The 9,280-nt window shown below is 36.4% G+C and overlaps 2 protein-coding genes across 4 annotated transcripts in view; both read left to right on the top strand.

The window, feature by feature from the left end:
- LOC107738146 (DDB1- and CUL4-associated factor 8-like) overlaps positions 1 to 9,280 on the top strand; it is a 16,770-nt gene that overhangs the window by 7,020 nt on the left and 470 nt on the right. Inside the window, exons 12-13 of one of the 3 annotated variants that reach the window (XM_016549851.1) lie at positions 549 to 665; positions 1,000 to 1,118. In XM_016549851.1, the coding sequence (XP_016405337.1) occupies positions 549 to 665; positions 1,000 to 1,110 (228 nt within the window). In that variant the 3' untranslated portion in view covers positions 1,111 to 1,118. Of the gene's footprint in view, positions 1 to 548; positions 666 to 999; positions 3,398 to 9,280 lie in introns of those variants that run through there. The other 2 variants (XM_016549852.1, XM_016549850.1) reach the window with 2 other exon arrangements.
- Positions 4,913 to 9,280, top strand: part of LOC107738208 (heterogeneous nuclear ribonucleoprotein C-like) — a 6,895-nt gene continuing 2,527 nt past the window's right edge. The window contains exons 1-7 of the mRNA XM_016549945.1: positions 4,913 to 4,980; positions 5,789 to 5,910; positions 6,045 to 6,310; positions 6,391 to 6,463; positions 7,188 to 7,241; positions 7,320 to 7,492; positions 7,688 to 7,801. Coding sequence (XP_016405431.1) covers positions 5,906 to 5,910; positions 6,045 to 6,310; positions 6,391 to 6,463; positions 7,188 to 7,241; positions 7,320 to 7,492; positions 7,688 to 7,801 — 685 coding nt within the window. The 5' untranslated portion in view covers positions 4,913 to 4,980; positions 5,789 to 5,905. The remainder of the gene's footprint in view (positions 4,981 to 5,788; positions 5,911 to 6,044; positions 6,311 to 6,390; positions 6,464 to 7,187; positions 7,242 to 7,319; positions 7,493 to 7,687; positions 7,802 to 9,280) is intronic.

The raw sequence follows: 9,280 nt of genomic DNA, 5'->3' as shown, positions 1-9,280 counted from the left end.
TTATATATATATATATATACACACACACACACACACACATTTATTTATATATTTTAATTTAATTAAAAATAAATTTATACTTTTTATTCAGTAAGGATGCATTAAATTGATTGAAAGTAGCATTAAATACTTTTACATGTTTACAAAAGATTTCCATTTCAAATAAATGCTGTTCTTTTGACCTTTTATTGAAAGAATCCTGGAAAAAGTATCATGGTTTCCTCAAAAATATTGATAATAAAAAGATACCAGTATCATGTCAGCATATTAGATTTCTGACGGATCATGTGACACTGAAAACTGAAAATTCTGCTTTGCCATCACATATAAATACATTAGGAAACAGTTATTTTAAATTGTAATAATATTTCACAGTATTACATTTTTACTGCATTTTTGGTTAATTAATGTAGCCTTGGTTAGAAGAAATATCTTTCAAAAACCAAAAAAATTGTATACAAACTTTGAGTGCAAACTTAAACAGGTGAATAAATATTTTTGGTAAAAGCAATAAAACAAATGTTTTATATTTTATCATGGCTATTTAGGTAATGAAGAAGAACAAGCGAGAACGGGATGAAGACAGTGTTCGTCATGGTGACCAGTATGACACACAGCTCCTCTGGTTCCTAATGAGACACATGAGAAACCGAAGACCTCAGCGGGTGAGAACTTGCATTTCTAGGATCATTTTCATTACCAATATATAGTCCAGTCCATTTCTATGTATTAAAGATACAGTGCTTTCTACTTTGTGCAAAGCAACATGCTGCTATCTAAAATTGAAATCACTCAAATGGTAGCGTTTTTGTTCCCTCCTACACTTAACCTACTATTGATGCATTTTCAAACTATAAATAGAATATCCTTGTAATGCTTCTTCAAACTATCGGTTTAACTGTCAGAAAAGAACCTAACCTCATCCTACATGATCTGATCTCTTCATAGCCATTAAAAAAACTATACACTGATAGCTTCTCAATGATTTGCCCCTTGTAGGCCCGGCGAGGGGAGGGAGGAGAGGGCGACACAGACGAATCTTGGAGCTCGCCAGATTCCTCCGATGAAGAAGAAGGAGGGCCAGACCATGTGCAGTGCATGTCCTCCTGAACCACACACACATGCTCTTTGCCATATATTTAAGCACATACATTCTAGTAACCCACTGGTACACAAATAGACACTGAAAGGCCAGCAACAAACACACACACAGCTTTATATATACATACACACATGTAAGGGAGAGGGAAACGACTGAAATCTGGCTTTATGCTCCACACACACAAATGACATCACTAGGGGAAGAACTGATACTGAGATTCGTATTTTTGATATATTTGCAACCACACATGCAGTTAACCACTCTGATTTTACATGAACTTGGACACAGGCGCATTTCATTCCCAGTTTTACAGCGTATCACAAGGAAGAATACAGCCGGTGATCGAGAAATATCACCTCTACTGTTTTATCAACAACCACGAATTTTAGAAGCAGCATTTTGCTGCAGCAGTCGTGAGGCGCAGAAGAGGACATTTCTCATCTGTGCTGTAGTAAACAGTCCCACTTGAAGCTTTTCTTTCACAGCGATGTGTCCGCAGCATGACAGAACAGTACGGACACTCAAAGCTGGTCCTTATGCAGATTACTGAGAGGATGAGTGTTACTTGTTCTAAAAACCAGCACCATCTTTTACTGGCCTCATCAGTTTTCTCCAGTGATCTGAACTGCTTACGTCTCTATGTAAGACTGAGCTGACGTTTGTTATTTTTGGACTGCAATCTTTGTTCATCGCAGTGATAGACCGTCATGAGCCGTCTGGCCGTCCAATCCTGTCTTGTCTTTGACCTCTTCTCCTGTGTGTGTGTGTGTGTGTGTGTTTGCTGAAGCCAGGCACAGCTAATTTTCTTGAGGTCAATCATGCTCTCTTAGATCTGACTGAAGACTCAGAAGATGAGCCAGAGCTGCTTAATCTGGCTCCAGAGCTGGCTGTTTTGCTCCGTTCTCTCTCTCCCATGCTACGGAGTGCACTTTAATCAGGGATCTGCTTTGAGTTTTGAATCTCTAAGACGAGTGTGCACTTAGGGGGCATGCAATACTTGGATTAAATGTGTTAATTTTGCTAATTTAGTTTTTTTTTTTTTTTTGCCCTGCAATTCCCCAAACTTACTGTGGACTTTTAAATTGAATAGAGATTTGACACCAGCTCTTTGGTTTTGGGATTTGCACTTGGGTGGAGATACTGGATGGAGTTCTTGTAGAAATTCCTAATGGCTAAAAATGTAACTCTCCACGGACTACAGTCGTCTTCTCAGCCCTATCTCGTAAAAATTGAGAGCAAAGACGATGATGTGCTCAGAGCCAGTGATTTGTTGAATACATGTTTCTTCCTTTGTCTTTTGTTTGAATACGCATCCTCAAGATCTTTGCCTAACTATATGGCGAGGATCAAATGTAGCAGAATGTCCCGTGTTTGCCAGAGAAAGGCTAAGCCCTCACAACCCATTTTTCATAAAAATGGTGTCTGTTCTTTGTCAGTATTTGGATTCAGCTGGTTAAGAGCAAACATGGACGGACTGTGGCCTGTTGAGACTTGCATGTGGAAAGGAATGATTCATTTCAGAAGGATGGGTCAATGGCAGGGGAGGGATAGCACTTGTGGGGTACGCAGGGAGGGGTAAGGAGCTTAAATTACTTTGCCCCTTTTTTCCTCCTCCTTTTGTGAGGGGAATAAAGTATCAACTTTTCTCTTTTTGTATGAGAAGAATAACTTAAATGACTATATGTATATACAAATATATAAAGATATATATATAAATATTAAAAACCTGTAAAAAATCATCTTCAACCCTTACTCTTTCAAAGGGTGTCTAAATTTAATTGGTATTTGACGCAGAGGTTTATATTGTACAAGACAAAATACTTTTAAATGAATGGAAAAATTAAATGAATACTTTTTTTTTGGATTACAACCCTAATTGTCACTGAAATTAAAAGCATTAGTCTCTGTTAATGTTCATTTTCTCATTCTCACTTGTCTGCTCAAAATGTCCTATCACTGGCATGTATTTTTTATTTTTTTTATCTGAGTTATCCCACGCTGCAATATTGTGTTCTTTCAGTTCAGTTCAGACAACATGTACGGATTGTGCAGTAAAAAAAGAGAGAAAAATCTGTTCTTTTGTTTCTGACCAAGTGCCTTTATTTACTATAAATACAGGAGGAATTTATTTTCTGTGTAACCAACTTAAGGCCATCAATCATTATGTAATCATAGTTTATGTATTAATTAGTGCTATTTAATTAGTTGTATGGATGGTAACAGATACTTGTATTCTCTTTCACTATTTGTGCATCCTGTGGTTAGACAGAAAATAAATTACACATAATTTATTTCTATTATATATTTGTTTTCCACAAACAATCCAAAATTGCCTAATAGGGGACATATCATGTACAGTCATGACATTTAATTATTTAGCATAAAACCATGTGATCAAAATCTAAAAAAAAGACTTTATAATAAGGTCACATTAACTTTAACATCAGTTAATGCATTAGCTACACAATCACAATGAACAATGTATTTTATAGAATTTATGTTAGTTAATAAAATACAAAATGTTCATTGATGTTAGATTACAGTTTCTAATGTTAAGAGAACTTTTGATTTAAAATGTATTTAAATCAACATTTATTTACTAATAAATGCTGTAGAAGTGTTAATTGCTTATGTTAACTAATGTAGCTGACTTGCTTGTAAATTGTGAATACTATTACACTGGTGCTGTTTTCTCTGGTATTATTAAGCTTATACTAGTCAATGCTATTATTTGGAATGAAGCACTTCTAATGAAATGTATAAAAATGAAATGAAACCACAGAAAGAAATTTTCTTGCTTTTGAACAGTTCAAGAATTGAACTTTAAAGTTTGTGGAGCAGTATTTATTTTGAAAACAAAATGTAAAGGAAAAAATAAAATACAAGAACGACTGCAAATCTTACTTGCAATATCTGAGATTTTTTTTGCATGCAGATCAATCTTATGAAAGACAATTATAATGAAATAATGAATTCTAGTAATTTGCATAAATAAGTTGTTTAAATTCTACTGGCCCATTTGATTTTCAGGAAAATTCATAGTGTGTTGCTTTTTATGTCCATAATTTCGAGGAGTACAGAGAGGAAAATGTTATACGAAAAAGGTTCACGGGACTAATGTACTGTTCACTCATGTTTAAGTCATATCATGTTTAGGTCATATGCTTTTCATAATACATAGTTTTAATGCAGCTTCACAGAAATGTAGGTCCCAGTGATATAATCATTAAGCTTTACAAGAAATCATTTTAGAGACTTAAAAATCTCTAATTCCCCAGTGACCAAGCCAAAACCTGTATAAAAACCTGTATACGATGTTTAGATATTAGAGAGAAAAATCTTGAGAAAAACAAGACAACTGGGGAGCCCATCCTCCTCTGGCAACAAATTATTGTCCATATGATATATATATATATATATATCGTTATAATACCATTGACAGTCATAGTAGGCTACATACCCAAAAATAAAAATTAAAAACCGAAACATAAACACTGCCCATGACCGCCAATTTAAATGTAATTTATCCATTTGATGAATGCCTGTATGTGTGAAGGGCGCGCGATGCGTCTCGAAAAGTCTTGATTCTTTCAAAATACAAGCCTTTACTCACTTGTCAGTTGGCACAACGGCGGCTTAAAATCCCTCGTTAAAACATTAAACTTAATATAGTTTTTTTTTTTTTTTTTCAAGATCACGAGACAGGTCAACGTTACGTGGTTTACACGAGGAGGGCTTATTACAAAAATAAAGCTGATGACTTTTAACTTGAAAAATGTGTGGACAGCTTTTATGTCGTCGCAGATTGACTACTTCTACTACTTTGCAGGCAGTGTAAGAATATTGATGCTTCCCAAATAACGCATTTTAAATATTCGGTGAGTAGGTTTTGTATTCTTTCTTTTTTTTCAGCAATGACCATTGCTTATTTTTCGTGCATTTACGGAAAGATCCGTTATACCGCCGCCCTCTGAGTGTCTAGGCCGAGCAGCGCTCTATGCAGTGCTGTCTGTCCTCTTTGTCTACTACGAGGGTTTTCACATTTCACGGATCTCTGCACGTGTGTTTGGTTTTGTTGAGTCGCGATGCCTTGCATCAATTATTTCAATGAAAAGAAACCAAACCACGTTGTTGCGGCGGGATAAATACGAACATTCACATTCTATTGTATTGTTCGTTGTGATATCGCGACCACAAGCACAAAAACCCAAACAGCACTGCAGCTCTGGTAGCACTGGGGATTTTTAGGTCAAAGTTAAAGATTTACCGATATTGTATCATATCTGTAGTCTGTTGTGTTAGTTTTTTGAACAATGAAGCCAAATGTTTTCGTTTCCTTTCTTTTTTTTTAATTAACGCACAGTACAAGACCACTCTGTATGTGTATACTAATAGTAGCCTTTAAGTATATGTTTGTATTTTGGGCTTTTGTAAACATTTCACTTTAAGATATCTGAGATTAAAATTTTAAAATTCTTCCTTTGAATTCCATTGATAGAATGTACTGTACCCTAAGACTGGAAAGCAGCTGCATATTGCCAGCAATTCAGAGTTTGTAGCATCCAATGAGTTGTTGGTGCACATCTATTTGAAAACAGAAGTGCATTGATTAAAACCAAACTAACCATGTCCAATTTTAATGTTGTGTCTTCTTATCTCAATTTTAAGCCAATTTTACCACCGCTGGAGGCTGTTGGAGGTGCTGCTCACTGGTTGAGTGCTGGTATTGTCGTTTTGGCTGAGAACAATCTACACTTCGGCCTGCTCACATTGACAAACAGACAACTGCGCTGTACCGACGCCATGGAGTGAGTCACAGTCATCAACACTTTCTTTCCATGTCAAATATTGTGTGTGATTTCTGAATATAAATGATTTAGGAATAGTATTGCTTTCCCTTTGGAAATATACTAATGTTTCTTCCTTTTTATTCCTGCCCTAGTCGTTCTCCCAGCACTAGTCAGCTGATGGCCAGCAATGTCACAAATAAGACAGACCCACGGTCCCTGAATTCAAGAGTCTTCATCGGGAACTTGAACACTATGCTGGTTACCAAGGCAGATGTTGAAGCCATTTTTAGCAAATACGGCAAGATTGTTGGCTGCTCTGTGCACAAGGGCTACGCCTTCGTCCAGTTCGCCAACGAGAGGAACGCACGAGCGGCTGTAGCAGGAGAGGACGGCCGGATGTTTGTTGGACAAGTGCTTGGTGAGGACATTAAAAAGAATCATAGGCTGTCTTTTAATATTTTCCCTCTTAATTGAGCAATCACCTTGTCTTTCCATCAGATATTAATTTGGCAGGAGAGCCCAAACCTCACAGGTCAAATACAACAAAGCGATCGGCCGGAGATATGTACAGGTAAGGAAAACATTTCTTCTTATGTATTTTCACCCATTTTATTGTTTTATTTAAAGGGGTCATATGATACTGCTAAAAAGAACATTATTTTGTGTATTTGGTGTAATGAAATGTGTTTATGCGGTTTAAAGTAAAAAAAAACACATTATTTTCCACATACTGTACATTATTGTTTCTCCTCTATGCCCCGCCTTTTTGAAACGCGTCGATTTTTACAAAGCTCATCGGTCTGAAAAAGCAAGGTGTGCTGTGATTGGCCAGCAACGGTCCTCCATAAAATGTGCTGCATACATCTAAATATTTGGGTCGAAGTGTTCTGGAACAGTGTTGTAAATACAACTTAACCACTGATTTCTAGTCGTGTCCATTTTTGGAAGGCCAAACAAAGTAGTTTCGCTTTCACAAGGAAGCACGTTACGCTTTCTTTCTTTGCGTGAACATTTGGGCGGCTTTATGCAAATCTTCCCACATAGTGAGGTAGGTATGTGGGGGCGTGTTCGAACGAGCCGTTTTAGGTAGGTGTGGCTAACTCTTAACTTTTATAAAGAATATCTCTTTGGATTTGAGACTTTAGTCTTTGCAACTTTACAGATCTTCTTTATGCACCAAGAGCTTGTAACACTCTAAAGAGAAAGGAAAAAATGAAATCGCATCATATGACCCCTTTAAATTAGCAATTGTTGTGTTGCCAAAATCTCTTAATCATTTTCTTAAATCTTTCCAGCAGTAGTTCTACTTTCGAGCTTGATTATGATTTCCAGAGAGATTACTATGACAGGTAAGATCTGCACAAACACTGTGCCAGTGTGGATTTATAAATGTGTGCTGACTTTTCAATCTGCTTTGTGTTGTGCAGAATGTATTCATACCCTTCCCGTGTGCCCGCTCCACCACCACCACCACCTCTCTCACGGGCTGTGATCCCTTCCAAACGTCCGCGGGTCAGTGTGAGTGGGGGAACCAGCCGCCGCGCCAAGTCCAGCTTTTCCACTTCATCCAAGAGCAGCCAACGGATGTCTTCTCGAACCTGTCAGTGCCTTTTTTAAATTATTCTCCCTCACTATAGGGGTTCATGTTAATTTGTCAGTGACAAATGCATTAAAAATAAACATTGATTGATTTTTGTCTGCTTGTCATTTGTCTGCCTTTTCTCATTTTACATTTTTGACCTTAGTTGGCTTGTCAGTTTGTACATGCATTCAGGTTTTGGTTTTGTTTTTTCAGTGAAAGCAGATGACCTTCAAACTATTAAGAGAGAGCTTGCTCAAATCAAACACAAGGTTGACTATCTTCTGCAGAATCTGGACAGGATGGAGAAAAACCACAACAAGAAATCTGGTAACATTCTTCATGATTTCCCCCAAAGTTTTTGTAGAAGGGTCACCAGACAATGTCAAAATGGGCCCAGACCATCAGTATTCCAAAAAATGTTATAAATTATTAGGGCTGTCATTTTAACATGTTAACTTAATTAGTTATGAAAAAATAACGCGATTAAAATATTTTAACGCAGTTAATGCACTGGCCCCGCATGCCTGTACGTAATCTTACATTTCATACAGTTGACAAATATGATCAAAGACTATAGAAAGGGACTTTGATATGATGCAGGGCAACAACTCCATAAATGCAGTTATGCCCTATAATTCAAGATATTTGGGCAAAAATGCTCCTGTATGAGTTTTTGTCTCATATTTAAATTATATCATATGACAAGCGACATTTGTCCCAAATTTGATTTTACACAAAAGTTCAGTAAATAAGAAGTTAATATTGTGTCATATATTTTAAACACAATATTGTCTGTTTTTGCTCAGTTTGGCAACAAAAATATTAGCTATAAAGCCACAGCAGAACTGTTGTGCGTCTGTGAGCAACACAGCAGTGATTCTGAATGAATCCGCGTTTTAAACGACTGAACCAATAGCTGCGTTTACATGGACCCTACTAATCCGATTGTAATAGGACTAGAAGCACAATCAGAATAAAAAAAAGTCACATGTAACCCACGTCAATCGGATTGAATTGGCCAGATCCGACTAAAATTTCGATCGGATTGTAAGGGGTGGTTTATTCGTTTTGTAATCCAAGCGAGAGGACATGTAAACACTTGATTGGTTTATTCGTTTTGTAATCCAAGCGAGAGGACATGTAAACACTTGATCGGATTGAAAACCGAAACTGGAAAGTACTGCGCATGTGCAGTGACGTAGAAATAGCGTAATGACGTATGACACGCAGAACGAGCTGTTCCTCCTGGTGAATAAAGTGTCATAAATGAGTGTCCAGTCACCAGTGATTCATTTCTGAATGAATCCACATTTGAATGAATCAGTCGAACCAATGATTCAATGGTCCTTTTATAAAGAGAGCCATTTACTGAATTCCTGAATGAATCAGCCGTTTGAATGAATGAATGAATGACTCATAAGGTATTTTGAAGTCTGTTGGTAACAAATCTGTTTTGGTTACCAATGACTTCCTATTGCATGAACGGAAAAAAAAAATAGATGTTTCTCAAATTATCTTCTATGTTCCATAGTTTATGTTAGGCCTTTGTAGCCTGAACGTGTAATACATTTTATGTTGAATAAAAAAAAAAAAAATTCTTTCTAAAGCTACTATTTGTAATGTCTACTTAATACTTTCTCATTTAACACAAAAAATAGCTTTAAATAATCTTTTGGGGGTAATTTCACAATTAGATTAATTAATCGACACGTAATTAATTAGATAAAAAATTTTAATCGACTGACAGCCCTATAAATTATTTAAAACATCATTTTGCCAAAACTTAAAAAAAAAAAAAAAAATGAC

The sequence above is a fragment of the Sinocyclocheilus rhinocerous genome, unplaced genomic scaffold, assembly GCF_001515625.1.
Source record: "Sinocyclocheilus rhinocerous isolate Xijiao unplaced genomic scaffold, SAMN03320098_v1.1 scaffold254, whole genome shotgun sequence".
NCBI classification, from domain to species: Eukaryota; Metazoa; Chordata; class Actinopteri; order Cypriniformes; family Cyprinidae; genus Sinocyclocheilus; species Sinocyclocheilus rhinocerous.
This window is presented reverse-complemented; position numbering and strand designations above follow the sequence as displayed.